General features: G+C 43.3%; 1 protein-coding gene across 4 annotated transcripts; it reads left to right on the forward strand.

Moving 5' to 3' along the window:
- The first annotated feature begins 12,281 nt into the window (after positions 1-12,281).
- LOC146389391 (uncharacterized) lies at positions 12,282-24,427 on the forward strand. 4 transcript variants are annotated; one of them, XR_014797400.1, is made up of 8 exons: positions 12,300-12,376; positions 13,451-13,916; positions 15,741-16,217; positions 16,316-16,709; positions 16,875-16,949; positions 17,056-17,130; positions 17,216-23,083; positions 23,131-24,427. XR_014797400.1 is itself a non-coding variant. In XM_084910607.1 (7 exons), the coding sequence occupies exons 2-7, from the start codon at positions 13,473-13,475 to the stop codon at positions 18,124-18,126; spliced, it is 2,376 nt and encodes a 791-aa protein (XP_084766733.1). In that variant the 5' UTR covers positions 12,282-12,376; positions 13,451-13,472; the 3' UTR covers positions 18,127-24,427. The 4 variants fall into 4 exon arrangements, 3 of the variants coding, with proteins under 3 accessions (XP_084766733.1, XP_084766710.1, XP_084766722.1); XM_084910607.1 differs by having other exon boundaries at positions 12,282-12,376; positions 17,216-24,427; XM_084910584.1 differs by lacking the exon at positions 12,300-12,376 and adding an exon at positions 12,400-12,737 and having other exon boundaries at positions 17,216-24,427.
- Positions 24,428-24,911: the final 484 nt, after the last annotated feature.

Genomic DNA, 24,911 nt, shown 5'->3' on the forward strand with positions numbered 1-24,911 from the left:
TGACAAAAAGGTCCTTAACAAAGTTGTATGGGTTGTTGTAGAAAAGGGTTGTTGTCTGTTCTTTCTTCTTACATTGTCATCTGAGGTGCTCTGTTCTTCGCAGCTTAGTAAGGTGTTGCTTTATTTCCTCCTGCAGGGCAGTAAGTCCCTCCCTTTCTTTCTCATAGGCCCTTCTCCACTGTTTCTTCAGTTGTCTTCTCTCTTTCACTAATCTATCAATTTCCCGCTGTCTCCTGGACTTTAACTTTCTGCTGTCTCTGAGTCTTGTTCTTTACCCCAAATCGCTCAGCCCCATAGCTGTAGATGATGGTTCCCAAGTTCTACAGCTTCCTTTCAACTGGACCCTTTTGTTGATCTAGTATAAGAACCATTTCTGAGTCAATGGTTTCCCACTCTCTTTTCTCACTGGATCTGGGCCGCAGAATCTGAGCTTTCCTACCTTCCACTTTCTTTTTGTTGCTGGTAGTGGCTGGCTAGACTCAATGTTGGAAGATTCTGTTGGCTGTTTCTGGATGGGCTCTGGGATAGAAAATGGTTTTGATTGTGGCTGGCTTACATCTATACAAAAATGTTTTGCTAGCCGTTGGTGGCAAAAATCCATGCTAGAGGCTGATATTAATTGGCTGGGCCCTTAACTAGGCTCTAGACTAGGAACTGCTACTGGCTGAATTTGACAGAGCTCCAATCTGGAGACTATGATGAGGTCTGTACGATACTGAACTTCATTCGGGGCGCTGATACCCTGAGGACTGTGGGGGTTCTCCTGCCTCTGGGCTTCAATCGACTGATTTGACTTACTTCTTAAGAAGTATTGGTCAATGCGAGGCCCCTTTCTCAGCTCACTGAGGCACTTCTTCCTGCCTTGGTGGATTTTAAGGCCCATGTCAGTTGTTAGTTTTGACCAGCCACAGTTGAACAGTGCAGTTCTGCAGCTTCCTTCCTGCCATCATTAACGACCACGGAACGATTGGTACTGTTCCATGGTCGGTTGCCATTAAATACATCCGTAAAGGTTCTTCTTCCGCCCCAACTCTCTCAGACCCTAGGGTGTATCTAAATTGTATTTCTTTAAGAACGGTACTGTAATAGAAATATAATGAGCTTCCCAAATTTGACAAATTCCAAAAAATTACAGCCTTGGTTAACCACCTGAATAGGTATACCAGAGAGATAGAAATCAGTAGAATAAACCACCTGTTCTTGACTGGATGATCCAAGGTGTACTCTCAGTGGCAGGGGATATTTATGAGAACAATCCCATCAAAACTGGAGATGGTTAAATACTGAAAAACCATATGGAAGACCCATGTAACACATAACAACATAACAACAATATAATGCTCATATACAAATGACATGGATTGGGTTGGAAGTCTAATAATATTACAACACATCTTGAAAAAGTTTGTAGGCAGTTCTTATCCTGCATGATGATGGAATTGAACCAACAGATCATAGAAAATGCCCTGACACTTTCAATGAAGATCATATAGAAGGTCAGTAAGATATTATTGCTGATGCAGAAGTAGCTCAGTTTCCTAAGGCGGTACCTTGTCTGGTGGCACCTCTGTGTTGGAGGAGAATCTCAGATGGTTGTCGAAGACACCTTGTCGAAGACTGCCTCCTTGTAGTAGTACTCCTTCACGATCTTCACTGATGACAATTGGATAGTGGCAGAAACACCTTAGCCAGCTCCCATTCTCTGATGGAGAAGGTCACTACTATCTCTTTGGTTTTGCTGACATTCAGCTGTGATGAGTCACGCCATTCAACAAACTGCTGAAGAGTTGGAGAAAGAATGTGAGCAGTGGAAAATGAATATGGAGGCAGCCAAAAGAAAAATAAGTGACTTGAGAGAGAGGGAGAGAAACAATGCAGTTAAGTAAAAATACAGCCTTACTGTTTAAGATAAAATACCAGCCAGATGTTACTAATCAAATACACTTGATTAATTGATCATCAGCAGATGTGAGCACCTCTGCAAAAGCAGATGGTTTGGCAGTCTTCCAGACAATGCTACAGGAGTGGACAATCGAGATTAATACGGAGGTCAGATCATGCAATGAGCAGAGAAAGCGCAAAAAACCAAATATGGCTTATTGAAGAGTTCCCAGGAGAGTCTATTTTATAAAGAGAACATGGCAGCATTGCTTAGGTTTGCAAAGCTGCATCTGAACAAACCCACAAGACTTCTGGAACCATTTCCTTTGGACAGGTGAGAAAACCTTACTGAAAGGCGGTGGTGGGGATTTCAAAGAGGTTAATTGCATAGTTGAATGCAGCAAAATCTTAATGACAGTAACACTGTAACAAATGTTTGAATGGCAATGTTTGAAAAGGAACATGCAGAAAATTTCAAACTATATCAGGGAAGAGACAATGAATGTATTGTGTGCAATTAAAAATGAGAGAGAACTACAAAACATTGAATCTCCAAGATTTAAAGATAACATTCAGTTCCCTCCAGTTTTCAGTCAATTTACTGTTTCAAGGCAGTAGCAAGGAATTTCAATGTGCCTGATGTTTGCATGATGAAAGAGACTGTGATGCCCTGACCCCCCTGCTCCTTTCAGGGTGGAGCCTGCTGGAGTCCAATGGTTGAGACCAGGAGGTCTGAGGAAGTGTAAGTGGTTTTTTTTTTATGTGATTCATGAAAACAAAGCAGCACATATTCAACCATCTTCAAACTGTCACAGCACTAGGAATGGGAACTGAGAAATGGTTCTTGTAAGGAACCATTTCCCAGTAGTCCTTGAAATTGTTCAATCGATCCCACTTATTGGTTCCACTTGGGCTATAATTAGCTGATTTCAATTCATTTTAGCAGAAAGATTCAGAGCAGAAGGACAGATATAGAAGTTACCTTTATTTGTACTACTCAGCCTTGGTAATACTAGCCACTGCTGAATTTCAACAGGTAATAAACTGATGAGCAGTCATCGGTTTGTTACCACCGTCATCCGTCATCCACCGTCATCCTTCATTTCTACCTGCTCATGTTTCTACAGTAGAATCACCGAGGAGATCAACTTTACGTCTCTTTGTGCTGATTTTCACCTTTGGTTTGTGTTCATGCCTTTGTGTTCATACATAATTCGGAAGAAAATGATCATATGTGTGTCTCTGAGGATGTCGTTGTGTGGGACTAGGAGCTTGGACTTTAAGCCTAAGGTTTATGGTATTAACTGGTTATAATGACGGTGTACTTCTGGAGATTTTACAGAGTAAAATGAAAGTAATGGAGCATGCAGTAAGATGAATTGCTTTATCCTGGGATTAATTAAGTACTGTATTACTTTTAGAAAAGTGTTTTGTCATAGATGAAATTCCTATCCCTACACATCACTTATGTCTCTGATGTCATCATCGAAGTGTCAATCAATGAACAGATGATGGATCAATAACTGCAGCTGGATTGTGTTTGTTCTCTCCATCAGATTCCTGTCAACTCACAATCAACACAAACACAGTAAATAGAAAACTCAAGCTGTCTGACAACAACAGGAAGGTGACACATGTGGAGGAGGTTCAGTCATATCCTGATCATCCAGACAGATTTGATTATTATCATCAGCTGCTGTGTAGAAATGGTCTGACTGGTCGCTGTTACTGGGAGGTCGAGTGCAGAGGAAGAATTTATATATCAGTGAGTTACAGAAGAATCGGAAGGAAAGGAGACAGTAATGACTGTTTGTTTGGAGAAAATAATCAGTCCTGGAGTCTGAGCTTCTGTGGTGGTTCTGTTTCTGCAAGACACAATAACAAAGAAGCATTATCCTTTTCTGCCTCCTCCTCCTCTGTCTCTAACAGAGTAGCAGTGTATGTGGACTGTCCTGCTGGCACTCTGTCCTTCTACAAAGTCTCCTCTGACACTCTGATCCACCTTCACACCTTCAACACCACATTCACTGAAACAATTTATCCTGGGTTTGGACTCTGGTCTGGTTCCTCAGTGTCCTTGTGCTGAGTTGATTGTAAAGAGTGGCCTCCTGTTAGAGAAACACTCAACAAGTCTGAGCTCATTAACCCTTTAAAGCCAGTCGGAGCGGACACACTCCATTTTGCGCAACTATTTTTAAATCCCGGTAGCACTGCAACCACGTAAGCTAGCGCAATAATTTTTTTTGCATATGAAACCGGAGGAGTTGTACTTACATCTGGTGCCATCAGCTTGTCCTAGGTCACAGTTTCCTTCCATATACAGCTTTGCAAAAACTGCATAAAAAGCGCTTGCAGCAACAAAAACATAATATTCCAGAAACAGGCTTTGCCGATCCGATCAGCTGTTCGTAACACTTCCTACGTCCATCAGCGTGAACTATCACATGACCGCATGACCTGCCCGAAACCAGAAGTGACGTCATTTTGCGGAAATGTAGTTTTTTACCATCGTGGCCTTATGAGCCTATACTGGTGTTTTTAAAAGTTATGTTTGACTTTATGACTTTCTGTGTCGTTTCTGGGATGCCGAGGACTCATATTGCACTGCTGGAAATATTTTATTTTGATGCATATGCTGTTATTTTGCAAATTTGCACTATAATATATTTTTTCATTTTTCCTGCAGTATATGAAAATTGGTGTATCTCAAAAATAAAACTATGAAGACACTTAAAATAAATTTCCTTTGGTGGGAAACTAGTTTGTGCAACTTTTTTGTATTTACAGTTTTGAGGGATAAGCCTCTTAAATTTCTCTAACTAGAAATATATGTTAAAAAATCAAAAACGATTTTCAATTTTTTTGTAGTTTATTGCACTTTTTTGCAATTTATGTAATTACTATGCACTTAATGCAGACATATTATTAAAATTTGGGCTATAATGGTTGTATTGATGTATAGCAACTTGAAATGCTCCAAAAAATGGCTCCACAGCATGTAAAAATATACTATAAGCTCTGGTGGACTTGGTTCTATGGTAGGTCTTAAAGGGTTAAAATGTATACAAATGTTTGATTTCTCTTTCTTAGTTGTATTTTTCCACCATGGCTGATTAAGTCCAATAGTACTCAGTGTATCAAATATTAAAGACATTCAGCATCTCTCATGTTTCTGTCATTCTATAAAAATAGCTGCTTTTAAAACTGACCCAATCAAAGAAACATGAACTTCCATATTGATCAGATCAATACGTACAGCTCTGATGTCACTAACATCTCCTTGAACTCTTCATTGACAGTGATTTATGGCCCTCTGCTGGTGAGAAGGTGAACTGCATGATGTCAGTTTCATGAGCACAGATGACATGAAGTGTTTTTAAATCTGCTTTTTCTAGTTGTTCAGGGTCCTGCTCCAGGAAACAGCTTCAACAAACTCTGGGTTTCAAAATAAGACCTCAGTCTGAGTTTTTAAAAAAGCTCTTATTTTGGAGGGAGCAGACATTTAATATTCATGTTATCAGTCCATCAATGGGCATTATTAGCAGTTATCAGCCCCATAACTGTGGCTCAGATTGGCCCTCATGCACCTGCTAGCAGGCTCAGTAGGTCGTTATCACCAATTGGTGAGCCAGATCACTGTGTCGCTGTTGGAGGGACGATGATGAATCCAGATCCAGTACAGACAGACTCCAGTTCACTTCACACGGAGACGGGCGCATAGCAGCTAACTACTGAAAAATGTCTATTTAATCAGTTTGAATATGATTTCCTGATGAACAGAAACAGATTTCATAATGAAAAGGCTTCTGAACGTTACCCTTTTGCCACAAGCATCATCTGTACGATGGAAGTTGAGCCTGGAAATAGTTTTTTGCTAGCATATTACTTTAGCTGACGCTAACTTCAAAGCACGCCATGAGAGTGTTAATAACGTTACTAATGTTCAGTTACACTTTACTGGGTCACATCTGTGACACACGTCACTTAAATAAAGAAGGAAATATTTAAACTGCTATGAATAACTTGTTGGTCTATAATATGTGAAACATGTGTCAAATGTATCCATCATGAAAGATATCAGGTCATCTTGAGCCACAAAAACATTCCTATCATGAGGTAGAAGCTGGAATCAGTTTGTTGCAGAGGGACGTTTATATATCCGATATTTATTCAGTTAAAAGTTGAAATTCAAAAATGTCTTTTCAAGAGTCGTCTGTCCAAGAGGAGCAGAAACTGCAACAAATATAACAACAGTTATTTAAGGCTGTTTGAAATGGCCACAAAGGAGCAGATTGGTTATAATGCAGCTGCTTCAGAGGAATAACGATGAAAAACTGTTTTTATTTTATGTATAACACCTTTCAATGATGTGTTGACTAAAGTCTATTGACCAGTATAAGTAAAGACATTACACACACACAAACACATGTTTTTGGTGCAGCAGCGGTCCCAGCTGCTCACCTTTATCTAGACTGGGTCGGCTGCTTATCTCAATATAATCAATGTTTAAAGTTTTGTTCTCAGTGTTTCTGTGTTGCTTCGTATAGGACCTCCCAGCATCATCAGCTGTGCTGTCCAATCATTGTGTGCTAGGTTACCCTTATAGTGCAATGTGTGTTTGCAAAAAGAGAAGCATGTGTGTCAGGGTCTGTACTGAATATGGTGTGCAATATGACATAAAGTACAATGCTGTTAAAAGTGCTGTTTTGATATGTAGAACCAAGCAGGATAAACAGCTAAATTTCCCTTTGTTTAAACTGGCCCAAAAAACTCTTGAAGTTCATAAAAAGGTGAAATACCTCGGTCACTTTATTACTGAGCAAATGAATGATGATGATGACATATACAGACAACGGTGTAAGCTCTATGTGCAGGCAAATACTATTGCTCGCAAATTCAGCTTTTGTTCACTTCCAGTTAAAGTGGCTTTGTTTAAAGCGTACTGCACACCGCTATATACTGCCCCCTTGTGGTTATCCTACAAACAACGTAGCATGCAGAAGCTGCATGTTGCATGTAATGATGCGATGAGAATCCTTTGCAGGATACCTAGAAGGGGTAGTGCCAGCCAGATGTTTGTAGCTGTGGGTGTTTGGACTTTTAAAGTACTTTTAAGAAAGTTAATGTTCAATTTTAGAGAACGACTAGATGGTTCAAGTAACAGTATAATTTTAGCACTTACAGATCCGACAGTGAGTGGTTCCCGTTACTTATCCAGTCTGAGAAAACACTGGTTGAAGTGTTTGTGTATTTATTGATATCTTTTAAGTAATCGTGTTTTATGTATATTATGGTTTTATATTTTTACAAATGCTTTATATGTTTATGTATGGATATGTATATGTGTGTGTGTGTGTGTGTGTATGTATGTGTATGTATATGTGTATATATATATATATATACACATATACACATGTGTATATATATATATATATACACATATACACATACATACATACACACACACATATACACACACACACATATACATACATATACATACACATACATATACATACACACACATATATACATATACACATACATACACACACATATATATATATATATATATATATATATATATATATATATATATATAGATATATATATAGATATATATATAGATATATGTGTGTGTGTGTGTGTGTGTGTGTGTATTGTGGGATTATAATATTATTTTATGCCATGTTAGACCCCTAATTAAAGATGGTGAATTATTATGTAGTTTTAGTTTGCATTATTCTCCTGAATTAGAAGAAGGTGATAACTATTGCATTTGTTAAGCTGAGTTGCATTACATTAGACTGCTGGTTTATTGTGAATGAATGATATTGTTTTATGATGCATTATACGGCTGAGTTATAAGAAATAGTGTTCGCAGAAAGTCATCGCCTTATTTGTCTGATTAGAAGAGAACAGAACATACTGGAGTTTTCTGCCCCATCTCAGCAGGAGCAGATAAACAGGGAGCCAAGGTCGTAGCTTAGGCGCCGTGTGAGAGAAAGAATGTGAATGTTTAGGCTTTTATGATTAGGTGGGGGCCACTAGAGGCTATAAGAGTTTGATCAATGCTCCACCATTTTGAGATCTGATGCTGTCTGCGTGTCCATCTCCCACGCGTGTGATCATTAAAATCATCGTTTGACTCAACCCGGCCGGACCAGTGTTGTTATTTTGGTTTTTCCTCTTGTATCCGTCCCCAATATTTGAATCCGTAACAATAGTAACACAATGACAACATTTAACAATTTGATTCCAACAGTTCACACAAGTAGGATAAGCAGGTGTGGAAAATCGATGGTTGAGTGTTGTTTTGGAAGTCTATGGTTAAAAAAACAAAGAAACCTAACATATTTATTCTGGGGTTTTTTTTAGTTAATAATAATAGCACTAAAAACACTAATGGTGCTGATGTCACTACTGTGATCACTGCTGTCATTGCTTGGTACATCTGGAAACGTTGGCAAAAGTCACAGTTTTCTTCTCTTTTAATTTTCATTAAAACACTGTCCTACAATGATGTCCTAACCCTCTATTGCATGACTTTTTAATTTTGTGGGAAAAAAATATTTCTCCCTATTTTGGGGGAGCTTTAGGTTCTCTAATTATATATCAATCATAAAATTTGACACCCTGCCCCCCCCCCCCAAAACAGATATTGGTTTGTTTCTTCAAGGCAACACTGTGCGACAAGGGTAGTAAAACGCCAAGTTATTGTATAATAAGTTGTATTAGTACAACAAGGATGAACAAATAAATAAACAACAAATAAACAATGTCAACATTTCACAGAACAATAAAACACCAAAATACATCCAACATTTGACCCTAACCCCATATACGTGCGCGCGCACACACACACACACGTTGTGTTTCCATCACTTTTGGGGACATTATATTAACTTACATTCATTTCCTGGAGACTTATCCTGACTCCACCCATCACAAGTCCCTGCCTGAACCTTACCCTAACCCTGACTCAAGCCTTCACCCTAAGATTTAATGATTTACCGTGCAATTTGTCCCCATAAAGTAGGCGAGACCTCACAATGTGAGTGTGGAAACAAATTTGTGTCCCCACAACAATAAGTAATACACAACCACACACACACACACACATACAGCAAAATTGGTATGGCCCGGATCAGGCCCACACAATGTGCTTACAAATGGCCCACATACCGCAAAGAATGACGGCCCTTTGGTGGCCCAGACCTGGTTTGCCAGAGGTGGCCCACACATGGGCCAGCACAAGGCCAGTTTCAGACACACTGGTGGTCCTGTGCGGACCTTGCCTTCAGATGACCCCAAAGATAAAAGTCTAAGGGGGTCAGATCGGGAGACCTTGGGGGCCATTCAACTAGCCCACGACGACCAATCCACTTTCCAGGAAACTGTTCATCTAGGAATGCTCGGACCTGGCACCCATAATGTGGTGGTGCACCATCTTGCTGGAAAAACTCAGGGAACGTGCCAGCTTCAGCCGATCTGGGTCATCCTCGCTGAGATGCTGCAGTAACTGGAGTTTGTAAGGGTGCCATTTGTGAGTAGCTAATATCCGCCGAAGGGATGTTCGACTAATGCCATTCTCCAGTGACATGCGGCGAGTGCTATGCTGTGGGCTCTTGCTGAATGAAGCTAGGACAGCCACTGATGTTTCTTCATTAGTGACAGTTTTCACACTGAACCAGTTTCACGAAACTTAGCAAGCAGTTTGCTAACTGTAGCATGGGAGATGGGTGGTCTCGTAGGGTGTCTTGCATTGAAATCTGCTGCAATGACCCGGTTACTGCGTTCACCAGATATCAACACAATTTCGATCCGCTCCTCACGTGTTAACCTCTTCGACATGTCAATGGCTGTGAACAAAGAGAAACTTGTAAATAACTCATGAAAGAATAAAGTTACGTTGAAACCAAGCACACCATTGTTTTTCTTGTGACATTACCGATAAGTTTGATGTGTCACATGGCCCTCTTCCTATTGAAAAAACAAAAGTTGTATGCAAGATGGCCGACTTCTAAATGGCCACCATGGTCACCGCCCATCTTGAGGAGTTTGCCCCCTCACATATACTAATGTGCCACAAACAGGACTTTAATATCACCAACCATTCCCATGTTGTTACAGTGTATCCATATAAATGGCCCACCCTGTACATTTCCGGTAGCTTTACTTTGCGGTCAATCACTACTGCAAAGATATACTCCAACATCATGTCCAAAACTCGAAAACGGAAAGATCGCGTTAAGTCACAAAGAGCAGAAGGTGGGAACACTCACCACTGTTGTGACGTTTAAAGAGTTTAGATCGATCAGTTGTTTACATCACTCAACACAAGCAGAACTGCATCACTGCAGCAGATGACACATCGTCCACATTCAGAAGCACATCTCTGTATAGTGACTGGTCTTCTGATTTAAACAGGCAAATGTTCAGCATTCAAACTACAGGTGAAGAATAGTCAAACCAGATGTTTCCCGTTATGTCGAGATCAGCTAGTCAAGTACACACCTACACAGCATGTTAACAAACCGTGAAAAAAAGCCACACAAAAAAAGAATGATTGCTGGTAAGGGTTTCTATACATTAGTATTTATGAAGGGTATGTTGTGACGTACCTTCAAGATTACAGCGGTCCCTCGCTATAACGTGGTTCACCTTTCACCTCGCTGTTTCACAGATTTTTTAGAGCAAGTTTGCATGCTTATTTTTTTACGTCACCTTGTGTCCTGCGTCCTGATCGCTGCAGACGATCTCCTCCGTGACGTCTCTCCTGTACAGTACAGAATCGCTGCATCGATCGCTAGCAGTGTGACTCTGAAGTGCAGTACTGTATGTCCACGATGTCCACCAAACGTTTTGCACCGTCAAAAAATAAAATTGGCTACTTGATTTCACCTATCGCTGGTTATTTTTAGAACATAACACCCGCGATAAACGAGGGACAGCTGAGAAATATAACATTTGAATCCCTTTTCTCTTTTGCTCTGAGGCGCGGGGGAAAAATATCGACAAGTCGATGAACATCATTTACAGATATATTGGGTAAATGCCCGAGACATCTATAGAAATGTAAATCGCCGCTTGATTCATTCATTTGCTTAACTTGTTTTGGACCGTAAACAGGGCGTGAATAGGACACCAGAAACAAAGCTCCCCACAGGAGTTTCCGCACCGGAAGTAGCATATGCTAACGTGCACATAGTCTTTTGAATTGTAGAACTGAAACTGAATGGTGAGAAGTGAATCTGAAATTATTTGAGAGCTAAATTTTTAAAGCAAATTCATTCATTTTCAAACTATAAAATTCAATTTCAGTTTAGTGATGATCATTTTCAAACCAATAAATTGAATTTCAAATTAGGCTAATTCATATTCAGTTTTTAAAAGCATTTATTCAAGTTACAATTCAGATTCAATCCAAGCAATTCAAATTCAAATTTAACTTATTCAAATTCAGTTCCTGATGGCACAGATTTCTGCCCATAGAAACAGTCCGCAAAAGAACTGCGTTATAGTGAGGGACCACTGTACAATAATTTCCAGTAGCACTGCTGATATATGAAATGGTGAGTTTTGAGGTTGTCCTCAAACACTTGCATTGTACCAGAAAAAGGTGTTTGAAGGATTAAAAATGTAAAAAGTAATGACTTGTTTATATTTATGAAAAAACCTTTATGCAGAAAAAGTAGCAAAGAAACAAAAACATAACACATGGACACTTTTGCCATGAACAAGCTGAAGGAATGTTGATTTTTTTTAATAAACCCAGAGTGTTAAAAAAACACTTTTCGTTTTAGCTGTCAAAGTCAATTTAACGGAAATTCCGTGTTTCCGGTTAGTGTGGAGGTCGCAATATGGCGCTCCCCAGTGGCTGCAGCCAGACGCTCGCCCCTGAACACATCATGTGTTAACGCCTTCATTCAGAGGCTGCAGTGACCACAGAAAACTGAGCATAAGGAAGTGTGCAGCTGATAAATGAGGGTCCACGTCCTTCATGCAGACTGACAACAAGAACAGTGTTTATGAAGATAACAGAGGTAGCTTCAACAACGTCACATTTCATACAGCATCTCTAATCACAGCCTCAGAGGCCACAAAGTGAAGCAGACAGGTGCATCCAGGTGTAACCACCGATAAAGTTCACATTTATCAGTGTTTACCTTTATGTTTGTTCATGTTTATTGCAGCAGCCCTGTTAACTGAGCTTGCTCTCATCATTTTAATGCTGTGGTGCTTCAGTACAGACCAATCATATAACACAGTGTTACAGGGAGACTCCTCTGTGTTTATCTGACAGAAGAACATCAGCTTCATCCATCACAGACTCGAGGCTGGACCGCCTGACTTTAACAGGAATCTGTAGCCTCAGTCCTCCACGCCAGCAGGTGGCGCCAACGCACCGGTATCACGCCCTTTCACCTCCGACAGCGAAGAAGAAGTGGTGGAGTAAAAGAAGAAGAAAGGAGCGCAGCGCTGGAGTTAGCAGGTGAGGAGTCTCTCTGTCCCGGTTCTGTACTCTCACTTGACGGTTCTGGTCATGTTTCCGGTTTGGTCCGGTTCCCAGCAGCGCTCGGTTCCGGTTCTGGTTAGCTGCAGCTAGCTGCTCGTTAGCTCTCCGTGCTAACAGCTGCGTTAGCCTGTGTGCTGCTAGCTGTTAGCACCAGGCTGTCGTAAATAAGCTTCCATTATCGGACAGAGATGCCTGTCAGTCACACCTGAGCGTGGCGTGACTCCAGCCCGGTCACTGCACAGGTGAGAGCACCTGTCACACCTGCAGGCTGATGACGACGACCGGCAAGGTCAGTCTGAGAGGCTCTGTTTGTTCTGGTCCCGGTCCAGATCAGGAGGTGGGTTCGTGTTTGTTCCTCAAGGTGCTTCTGATGTTGGGGTAGATCAGTGTGTCAGCCTCTATAATCCAGATGTTTGTCACATGTGGATTCCAGCTGTAGAAGTGTGTGTGTGTGTCAGCGGGGAGCTGGTTCTGATTGGTCCAGGTGTTCTCCTCACAGTCATGTTAAATGTGGAGGAGGCCTCATGTTCATGTTGACTCCACCACAGCCTGAGGGCCCTGCAGGAACCTCTGATGCAGACACGTCTGCACCTTTAACCCTGTGAGGAGCTTTCAGTGTCAGAACCCTGCGGTGGTTCCTCAGAGGTCTCTGATCACGCTCAGTGGCTCAGGTGAAGGATCCAGAACATCTGCTGCACCTCCTCCATGTTTAGAGTAGGGATGGAAGCTGAATACAGATGTTTCCACACTGTGGAGCATCTGAAGTGCAGATGTTTGAAACACGCTTTCTTGTACTTTAGACAGAAAATGTCGAGCATCGATGTCGTCCTCACTATAACCTGTGACTCACACACTGCCCCGCCATAAAGGAAATGCCTATACTGATGTGGTGTGCAGGTGTGGCTGCCTCCATTATTAAGATGAGAGTCCTCAGCACTATTAAAAACACAGTTACAAAGAGTCCCACACTGAACTACATGTTCCTGCTGAGGGACTGCAGGTGGAGCTGACAGCTAAAGCTGATTCACTGCTTCTTTGTTTTATCATCAGGGTGTCATCGAGGTCTGTTGCCATGGAGGACCATGCTGACGTTGCCATGGAGAACAAGACAGAGGTCCCGGCCTCCGACGCCCCGTCCTCTCCTGACAAAGAGCAGGCAAAGCCCGCTGCGCGTCAGCCACACCGCCGCACCTTAGGGAGGAGGGGCCAGAGAGCAAAGAGGCGGGGTCATATAGAGAAAAAACGGGGTCAGAAATCGAAAAGGCGGGGCCAGGAGGACAAGAAGGAGGGCGTGACGGTGAAGAGGACGTGGAGCGGCGGGAAGCGCCGCTGGGACAAGAAGCATTACTGCGTGTTCTGCCGACGGCCACAGGTGAAGATCGCACGCCACCTGCTGAGGAAGCATGCCGACGAACAGGAAGTACTGGCTGCCAGCACCCTGCCGACAGGCTCCAAAGAACGCCACCTGCTGCTGGAGCACCTGCGCTGCCGAGGCAACTATTTACACAACATCGAGGTCAGTTTGTGTGTCTTACCGGTGTGTCTGCTACCGGTCAGTTTACCTGTTTCTTTCAGGTGCCTTTAGTTGTTACCTGTGCAACTAAATTAGATGTACATTTTTCATAGCCATGGACTACTGCCTTATCGAGGAGGAGGGGTTTGTGTGTCCCAGAGATTCCAGAGTCTACGTTTGAGCAAAACGAATCGTGACCGTCTCCAGTCAGTCCAGAATCCTGCTGTAAGGCTTTTAACTAAGACACGTAAAAGAGCATTACATTAGGGGTTCACATCAATTCTAGCTTGAATAACGTGATATTGATTCATTAAAATCCTGAATCGATTTTTAAGTATAAATGTGTTTTGGCCGAAACGCCAGAATCTCAGGTTAAACCTCACAAAATTTCAACAACCACCAAACAGCTAAACAGTAACAGAGCAGATTCTGCACAAACACATAAACACAAAGCGCGGAAACGCTGACGGATCAGAACCAGTGAGATGTTTCTCACGAACACGCCATCAGGTGAGAAAGCCGACAGCCCACTGATTGTGATGCGCTGACGGGTCCGCGCTTTGTGTTTACGTCTTTTTTTGTGTTCGATTCTCAAGATGCAGTTTTGTCTCTCTCCAACCAAAATTGACTTAAACCATCAACAAAAGAAGATCCAAACTATGCTTCACATTTGGCTTCACATAAACATCGTCATGAATTCCCTCTTTGGGGACTTTGGCTGTTTTGCTGCCACCACGATAAAATCACACTTCATGCACATCTCTCTCTGTGTACTTGAAGAACAGTTCCCGTCTAAAAATCTGTTTTCTGCATTATTCACTTGCTTATTACGCACAAGTCTACCGTTATGTACTGTTGACCGCTGTGGGTTTTTAAAAAAAAATGTAACTGACTCCCGACAAGAAAGCCTCATTTCTGCTGTTCAGTGCTGAAGAAATGTAAACTTCTTAAAATTCTGCAAAATTACAAAACCCTTGGCTGTGTCTGTAATCGTCTGTAACTTTGCTTCACTTCAGCAGCATCAGGTAATATTCAGGTTTTGATTAATGACTTTCTTTCAGTTTTGATCTACTGCGGAATATTTTTAACTGCTATAAAATCTCAGGCCAGAAAATCTGCTTCATGTTCTTCTGTTTTATCCTCAGTTACTTTGACACAAAGACATCTGCTGTGATAAAGTCTCACTCGTGTCAGCTTTCTTTTTATAGATATAAAAAATGGTTATGTACTGATAAATAATCAGAATTACAATTCTTCTGACTGTCTGAGGCAAAAATTCGAATCGAATCGTGGATCGAATCGATTCGGGACCTTGTGACTCAGAATCAAATTGATTCTAGAAATCAGTGATGACACCCAGCTCTACATTACACCAGTGTTACACTCATTACACTGGCTTCCAGTACATTTTAGAATTCATTTTAAAATCTGACCTTTACAGCTTTGAATCATGTCCTGTCTATATTACTGATCTTTTAGAGCCTCACACTCCCTCTCGCAGCCTCAACCTGTTGGTATGTTTAAACCTGAGGGGACAGACCTGAGCGGCGTCCCCCAGGTTGTGCAATTCTCTGGATTCCCTGGATTGTATTTATTCTTTTAAACATCATCTTAAGACTAATTTATTTAGACTAGCTGAATATTTGATTGTGCTGTTTTATGTTTATCTGTTTTATATTATTCTGAAGCACTATGTGGTTTTTGTCCTGTGAAGAGTGCTATATAGATCAATAAAGTAAGTATAACACCTGTGTTTACCTGTCTGTTACGGGTGAGGTTTTCTGTTCCTTACAGGTACATTTACTCCGCCTCCCTGTGTGTCCTCAGGTGATCCGGCAGGGCACTGGTGAGATTGTGCCATGGCGTCAGCCCTCTGAGGATGTGGATGCGAGGAACTACCTGCCATGCCCATTGTGTCTTGGATTTTTCCTTCGTGCTGACCTGTGGAAGCATCAGGTGTCGTGTCGCAAGAAGCTCGCCATCAACCCGTCCAAAGCCGAGGCGAACGCTGACCCCGCCAACGACGTCACCTCTGGTTCCACAAGTAAGTTGCCCTGTGATGTCACCAGAGAGGACATACCTGAGGATTCCCTTGGTGAGACTGCAGAGACCGGGACCAAACAGCTTATGACCTCTGACCCAAGTGTCGATCAGAACACGACCTCTGACCCCGCTGTGAACCGAGCCAGGAAACGGACCAGGGTGCAGGCAGCAGCGTCGCGGCTCCTGCCGATCTCCAGTGGAGCGTCTGAGAGCTGCAGTGAAATCCTGCATCGCATGAACCAAGATAATGTGTCTTACGAGGTCAGCTCACCTGTCTCCACACCTGTCTGTCTGTGCACCTAACACTATCTACACTCTCTGACCTTTCTCTATGGTAACTGGCTCCTCTCTGCCTCCAGGTGAAGTCTGATTGGCTGATCTGTAAGTATGGCAACAAGCTGATGGGGAACCAGGATAGTGGTCAGAGGAGGTACGACTACGTAAGCCAAAAGCTCCGGGAACTTGGCAGGTTGCTCCTGGCCGCTAAATCCCTTGACTCCGGCGTCCAGAGCCTGCAGGACCTGCTGGCCCCAGGTCGCCTCAGCCTGGCGCTGTCCGCGGCCAGGAAGGCAGCGGGAAACAGGTGGAGCCGCCCTCCACTGGCGGTGAAAACAACACTAAAGACAGTCTGTGAGATTGCTATTGGAGAGAGCCTGCAGGACGGAGACTGGGAGGCTGCCGCCAAGACCACCGACTTCTACCACATGCTGGGCCGGGAGTGGGACAACCTGGGGCTGCAGAACCCAGATCCAGGTGAGACCACAGTCCAGCCCCTCCTGCTTAGTTTAGCATCTTCAGTAACGTCCAGTAATGTTTGGGTTAGGAAGAACCAGGATGTGACTGTAGTTTTGGATTTTCAGCTAGAGAAGTTTGGATCCCAAAGTTTGTGTTACTGACCCAGTTTTTCTCCTTTTCCAGCTGCTACAGATGGAGGAACTAAACCAAAGAAACGACCTGTCCAGATAAGACTGGACAAGGACCTCAGACAAGAAGGTGAGTCCACACCTCGCCGCAGGTTAGGATCAGTTCCCGAACTTTCTAACTTTATAGAACCAGTTGTTGGAGCTGTTTACCTATCTGTGCCCACCTTTGTTCACAGTTCTGTCAAAGAGCTCTAACAAACCAGTGACCTCTGTGATTCCACCTGAAGCCAGAATGCAGACATCTGTCTCAGGTGAGTCCACCTGGATTCATGTTGCTACTTTGACTTTAGCAGATTAGTCTGATCGTGCAGCGCTCCAATTCTGTTGGTTTTTCAGTCCCTGTGGCTCCCAGGAAGGTCCGACGGCGGCCGTGGTCCTCTGCAGAGAAGGAGGCCATCTGGAGGCAATTAGGAGTCCATGTTCTGGTCCAGTCCGTACCAGGTAAGGAGGTCTGTCAGCGCTGTCTGGACTTAGAACCAGTCCTCAGGGGGCGGCACTGGAAGGACATCAAGAACCAGGTTCACAACCAAATCCAGAGCCAAAAGAAGCAGCAGTTCCACGCTCAGATGGAACTCGAGAAGAACCAGGATCACCAAGACCAGCTCCAGAACCAGAAAAAGCCAGAGCAGCAGCAGTACCAGCCTCCAGTCGATGAACAGGGAAAGGACCACCGTCTGAACCAGAAGAAACCACCATACCAGTCCCAGATGGACCAGCATGATCCAGATATTTCTCGGAATCAGAAGAGATCACAATACCACATCAACATACACCACCAGGCCCAGGATAGCATCCAGAACCAGAAGAAACAACAGGAGCACGCCCAGCTGGATCACCAGGACTATCTACACAACCACAAGAAGCAGCTGTGTACCCCTAGAGTGGACCACCAGGACCACAGCCAGGTCCATAAGAAGCAGCTGTATCAGATGGACCAGCAGGCCCAGCCCCTGCAGACCCTGGACCAGGAAACGTCTCTTCTAACCATCACAACCTACAGACCTGATGGGTCAAATCGAGCTCCTGGACATTTGCTGCTTGAGCGGGAGCACAACATTACAACCTATCCAGTTCTGCACAGACCACCAGGACCTCACATGGACCAGCTGCTGCCCAGAATAGACTGGGCCGAGGATGCTCCAGCCCCGAACTATCCTATCAGCAGGCCACTGGGCAGGACCCTGCTACAGGATGTGCCCCCAGGAGGACCACCCTCTGACCCACAGTCGGGACATGTACACTTCTGACCGACCAGGACGAGCGATGAAGGACGGTCCTGGTCCAGGTCTAGAGGACTTAATGATAGGTTGGCCCTTCTCAAAGGGTGCATATCAGATTTGGTAGTAAAAAGACCTGCTTTTATGATAACACATGTAAACCTTTCTTAGAAGGTCCTTGAATTTCCTGTGTGAAATTAGTATTTGCCTCCTACAGGACTATATACCCTATACTATATACCCCCCCTCCCCTGTATGTTCTGGCAGTTCCAATGGGTCTGGTTCTGATATGTCAGTCTAGTCAGGAGATGAACCTGGATCCTGGTTGAGGTGCTGTTAGATAGGTGAAACAGTTCAGCTGTGATGTACCGGAGTTATACCGACTACGTGCCAGTGCCTGATCTTATTATAAAAGGCGGGTACCAAAAACCAAAACCAGCACCTTAGTGGTCCAGTGTTGGAGCCTTTGATGTTACCTGTTCTGGGAGGAGCTCCTGCTGAAAGATGACAGATGGTAGCGTCAGTCGTCAGATACTGTCTTCCATAATCGGAATTTGCCCCAAATGTATCTTCATAGGAAGATTCATATGAACCAGCCCACAGCTCTACGTCTTAAACCTGTAGAATGAAGGGATCAAGGCCCTTTGCCCTCATTTAACCATACAGGGAGTGCAGAATTATTAGGCAAGTTGTATTTTTGAGGAATAATGTTATTATTGAACAACAACCATGTTCTCAATGAACCCAAAAAACTCATTAATATCAAAGCTGAATGTTTTTGGAAGTAGTTTTTAGTTTGTTTTTAGTTTTAGCTATTTTAGGGGGATATCTGTGTGTGCAGGTGACTATTACTGTGCATAATTATTAGGCAACTTAACAAAAAACAAATATATACCCATTTCAATTATTTATTTTTACCAGTGAAACCAATATAACATCTCCACATTCACAAATATACATTTCTGACATTCAAAAACAAATCAGCGACCAATATAGCCACCTTTCTTTGCAAGGACACTCAAAAGCCTGCCATCCATGGATTCTGTCAGTGTTTTGATCTGTTCACCATCAACATTGCGTGCAGCAGCAACCACAGCCTCCCAGACACTGTTCAGAGAGGTGTACTGTTTTCCCTCCTTGTAAATCTCACATTTGATGATGGACCACAGGTTCTCAATGGGGTTCAGATCAGGTGAACAAGGAGGCCATGTCATTAGTTTTTCTTCTTTTATACCCTTTCTTGCCAGCCACGCTGTGGAGTACTTGGACGCGTGTGATGGAGCATTGTCCTGCATGAAAATCATGTTTTTCTTGAAGGATGCAGACTTCTTCCTGTACCACTGCTTGAAGAAGGTGTCTTCCAGAAACTGGCAGTAGGACTGGGAGTTGAGCTTGACTCCATCCTCAACCCGAAAAGGCCCCACAAGCTCATCTTTGATGATACCAGCCCAAACCAGTACTCCACCTCCACCTTGCTGGCGTCTGAGTCGGACTGGAGCTCTCTGCCCTTTACCAATCCAGCCACGGGCCCATCCATCTGGCCCATCAAGACTCACTCTCATTTCATCAGTCCATAAAACCTTAGAAAAACCAGTCTTGAGATATTTCTTGGCCCAGTCTTGACGTTTCAGCTTGTGTGTCTTGTTCAGTGGTGGTCGTCTTTCAGCCTTTCTTACCTTGGCCATGTCTCTGAGTATTGCACACCTTGTGCTTTTGGGCACTCCAGTGATGTTGCAGCTCTGAAATATGGCCAAACTGGTGGCAAGTGGCATCTTGGCAGCTGCACGCTTGACTTTTCTCAGTTCATGGGCAGTTATTTTGCGCCTTGGTTTTTCTACGCGCTTCTTGCGACCCTGTTGACTATTTTGAATGAAACGCTTGATTGCTCGATGATCACGCTTCAGAAGCTTTGCAATTTTGAGACTGCTGCATCCCTCTGCAAGATATCTCACTATTTTTGACTTTTCTGAGCCTGTCAAGTCCTTCTTTTGACCCATTTTGCCAAAGGAAAGGAAGTTGCCTAATAATTATGCACACCTGATATAGGGTGTTGATGTCATTAGACCACACCCCTTCTCATTACAGAGATGCACATCACCTAATATGCTTAACTGGTAGTAGGCTTTCGAGCCTATACAGCTTGGAGTAAGACAACATGCATGGAGAGGATGATGTGGACAAAATACTCATTTGCCTAATAATTCTGCACTCCCTGTAAAGGTGTTTAAAGTTCTCTGTATGTTTAGTGTATGGTTCTCCTCACACTCCTCTGTGTGATGAGCACTGGGGCACAACCCCTGACAGAGAGGCCAAACAGGTGGTTCTAAACGGTTCCTGCAGGTCCCTGTGAGTCCTGGTCTGTGGTGGTCCTGTGATGGTACCACTGCATCCTAAAAATAACAAGTTGTCATGTCACAGGCTTATTCCAGAAAGGATGACATTCATTTTGACCTCAGTATTCTACACACAGTACTCCAAATTAAAATTCTTAAAGATTTATTAAAACATTTAAGAGAAAAATATAACACATGCACAGGTATTCTCAGCCTTTGTTAAAATGTGTTGTTGAAGCACTTTTTGTCAGCAGTTACAGAAGATCAGTGTTGGGCAGGGTTTTAATAGTTTTGCACGCACACGTCAATGAAAACTAAACACATTTTTGCTATAAAGTCAGTTAATTTTAGTTAGTTTTGTGGACACTCATTACAGTTTTAGTTAGTTTTCCTTTTTTTGTTTTTGTTTTTATTTTTATTTCCGTTAACGGAAATGTTTTTTCACTTCTAGTTTTCCTTATTTCGTTAGTTTTCGTTAACGATAATAACCTTGGTGTCGGGAAGGTTACTTTTAAAACGTATTCCACTACAGATTACAGATTACATGCCCCAAAATGTATTCTGTAACGTATTCCGTTACGTTGCTCAATGAGAGTAACGTATTCTGAATACTTTGGATTACTTAACATATTATCATGCTTTTTACAACTACATTAATGTACTATTGCTGTGATTTATTACTATTACTGAAGGTCCGCGGCTCTGAACCGTAGTAAAGGGACCTCTGACTAGGGCTGTTCGATATAACGATATACATCGAATGACGATATAAAAACATCTATCGTTTCATTTTACGCTATCGTTTGTTTCGTTGTGTCGCAAAATATTTTTTCATCGTTCTGATGGTCACTGTAGTGGCTATATTCATTTCTAGAAGTTCTCTCTTTCTCTTATATTTAATATAACCACACTACAGACGGACAAGCGCCTGTTTTTATGCGTTGTCGTTAGCAACAACGACGGTAACAGCATCGCGTGTCCGCTTGTTTATGTTCCACATAAACCTTTCACAATAAAGCTCAAGATCCTGTTGAGACTTTTCAAAATAAACTGAACCACGTGAAAGAGCAGATTATTTACGGATGAGAAGTAAAAAGGAGCCCCAGGTGCTAAAAAATAAACCTTAGACTCAAACGTTAGAACAGGCTTTTCCCCGCAGCACGCCGTGTAATAAATACTCACAAAGAAAACGGCGCCGTTACAACTTATGTCTAAAAATTTATCGTTTCATGCATCGGTTAAAACACTCGACTCCAGGTACATGACGTGCAGCTGGAAACACTTCCCGCAAGTCGAGCTGCCCGAGATTCACAGAATTTACAGAAAATGTTACATTTTTGTGATTTATATCGTTATCGGGACGACAGATGTCTTATATCGGGATATGACATTTTGGTCATATCGCACAGCCCTACCTCTGACTAATGCGTGTTCCGTGTCGGGCTCGTAGCCAAAAACTAGCTTTATTTTGTTGTGTGCGTCAACTTTGCTAGTGAGAGACAGAGAGAGGCGTTGAAAGGCTGCTCCAACGGAAATTATTGTTTCAGAGGAAAACACGAACACGATGTACAGTCGAGTCTTAATAGCGTACTTATAACTGGGCTCGTCAGGCACTCTTCTTGGCTGCAGTGGTTATTATTATATTTACATGCTTCCAGCTCCCGTTTCTGCTCAATGACAGCTCATATTTTTCCTTTTTGTCCATCCCTCGCTCACAGACACATCGCGGGTATGGCAGTCCATTCTCCCTGCAGCACGGACTACACTGCCCATGATGCTACATTCTTTAGAGCTATACCTGTAGCATTCTGCCTATTAGCTTAGCACAACAACAACAACAAAAAGGCGCTCTCTGGCCCAGGAAACACAGTCGCAGCGAGAGTGCATCACCCTGTAACCATGGCAACCGTAACGCTGCCGCCTGGAACAACAGAACATAGCTGTCAAACAAAACCCAAACAGTCCTGACCCGCGACAATATGAAACAGGGAAGTACCGCCGTGTAATCCATTTATTTCAACAAAGTAACTGTATTCTAAATACCACCTTTTTAAACGGTAACTGTAACGGAATACAGTTACTCATATTTTGTATTTTAAATACGTAACGGCGGTACATGTACTCCGTTACTCCCCAACACTGCAGAAGATGAACCTTCGCCCAAGCTCAATGTCCAGCACACTTTTGGACCAGGTTATGATGTCTCATTCGTCTTTTCCTTCAGAGTCCTTCACAGGCCTTTGGGCAAACTCCAGGCGGGCTGTCGTAGCCCGGTTTCCTTTAGCACCTACTCGCCTGAGCCCGCCTTTGTTTGTGTCGTGCTCTATTACATTTGAGTTTCACCTCAATATGTGTGGGGTTGTCATGGGAACACAACCAAAATCCCATGTGTCTGTCTGCCACAAACACAATGGAGGACATTGAGGCGATGGTATACCCGCTGCTTGGTCTGTGGGTGTTTGTCAGACTCAAGCACCATGATGTCAGTTTGTACGTAACCATTTCCCTTGTTGCCGAGTTTCAGAAATGCCAGGTTTCATCTAACTCCTGATTCATCTAATGACACCTCTGGCTGGCCAATCGGGGGCTTTTGATGTCACATTTTTAGACTGACTCTGCTCGGTTGGAAAGCCAGGCCAGCATTTGCTAAAAAAGTACCTGGTACCATCTAGTACCTACTCGGCTGAGCTCAGCCGAGTAGGTACTAGATGAGAGGCGCAGAAGATTGCCCAGATTGCAAAGCGTCCAGCTCTAGGAAGAGACCCGGTGGTTCCAACACTTCCTGTATGGATGGTGGAAGCCACGGTGCTCACTGGGTACGTCAGTGCTGATCCCCGGATCTGTGCGTCCATACAGTCCTGCCTACAGACCTGCCTCTGACTTTGTGCTCTGTCAGTTATTGGAGCTTATACAGACAGGTGTGTGCCTTTCCAAACCACGACCGGTCAGCTGAAAGGTGGACTCCAGGCGTGTTGTAGAAATATCTGACAGACGATCAGTGTGCACAGCTGAAGAAACATGAGTGTCGGGGCTGTGAGTACTTATGTCCATGTTATACTTTAGTTTCACATGGACAGTCAGCTGACTGTGCAGAGACTGTTTACTGTACTGTGTGCAGAGGTGAAAATGAATGTCATGGAATAAGGCTGTAACATGACAACACGAGGAACACTGAATGCTTCCAGGATGATGTGCAGAGATCATCTATGATGTTTCTGTGTCTCCTGCTCGTCTCCCTTTAATCTGTCTTCATCCACCCCTCAGTGTTCCTGCTGTCCTCTCAACGTCTTCATGTCCCTGCAGCTCCACTTTGTCACCACTAGATGGCAGACTTCTCCCTGTTTCTGGTCCCTGTTAGAGGATAAGAACATGTTACAGTCCAGACTGCGAGCTGCTGCTTTTTCCTCCACATGTCGCATTTCTGATGTCCTGTAGAGTCGCTGATCCACAGGTGATCGATCCACAGCTGTGGCCTGCAGGAGGAGCATCAGCTCAGACACTGAATGGCAGCAGGAGGCTCTGTGTGTGTTTAATGTGTAATAAAAGTGTCTGTAACTGTCCTGTGATGGAGCCCTGTCACACTCTGTCCTTTTATTTCATTATATCTGTTTCAATAAACGAGTCCCCGCTCTGTGAAGGTTCAGACTCGTGTTCTTCAGTCTGGAGGAGACTTCAGGAGCTGTAACTGTGCTTCTGTATTTCTTCATGAGTTAAAGGTCCGATGTTTGGACCCACCTGGACAGGTTAAGATGATGTGCGGGGCAGATGGAGACACAGAGGCTTTTATTTATGCACAGGAAACGGAATTGTGTTATTCATTATGATGAAGATGATGATGGTGTGGCATTAAGAAACATGTAGAATAATCATGATAAAACCAAGTTTCCCACAGAGACGAGGTCTGAGTTTGGACCTCAGCACGACTGTGATAGAAGAAAGTTGGGTTTAAGTCACTGCATCATAAACACATAAATAAACTGTGTGTTAATAAACCAGAACACGAGGACCTGTCTCTGCTCTACTGTGAAGTCAATCTGCAGGTTAAAACACACCTGAGGTACTCCCAGAGAGGATCCAACCAATCAGGAGGGCCGAACACAGACCACAAAGCATATGTTTCTGGTTTGTGATTGGCTGAGCGGTCGACAGCCGTCATGTTTAAACAGACTCGGTCTGTCTGGACTCAGACTTCCATCATCCTCTCAGCTGTCACACTGTTTCAAGCTAGTGCACCACTGCAAGCTTTGCTATCGATCACTGATACCAATACTGATACTTTTAACTTATGTAGGGCAGGCGGTGAGTCGTGACATCAGTCATCATTTTACCAATTCTGAACACATTTTAATGATCGCTCAACAACTGGGACTTTACCTTTCCACAGTAGTTACCACAACAAAACGCACCCTTCAGCTTTTATTTTGAAAGTTTTTCTGGGAGACCATGAATGTTCCTGTCTCTGAAAGACTTTGGTTCAGCTTC

This window comes from Perissodus microlepis, chromosome 3 (genome assembly GCF_051167445.1).
Source record: "Perissodus microlepis isolate ML-2025 ecotype Zambia chromosome 3, ASM5116744v1, whole genome shotgun sequence".
In the NCBI taxonomy this organism is placed as follows: domain Eukaryota; kingdom Metazoa; phylum Chordata; class Actinopteri; order Cichliformes; family Cichlidae; genus Perissodus; species Perissodus microlepis.

Excerpts from the sequence above, each read along its gene's own strand:
- LOC146389391 (XM_084910607.1), top strand. The coding sequence starts at position 13,473 with ATGGAGGACCATGCTGACGTTGCCATGGAGAACAAGACAGAGGTCCCG. Across the intron at positions 16,218-16,315 it reads AAGATAATGTGTCTTACGAG|GTGAAGTCTGATTGGCTGAT; the intron begins GTCAGCTCACCT and ends CTCTGCCTCCAG. Across the intron at positions 17,131-17,215 it reads AATGCAGACATCTGTCTCAG|TCCCTGTGGCTCCCAGGAAG; the intron begins GTGAGTCCACCT and ends TTGGTTTTTCAG.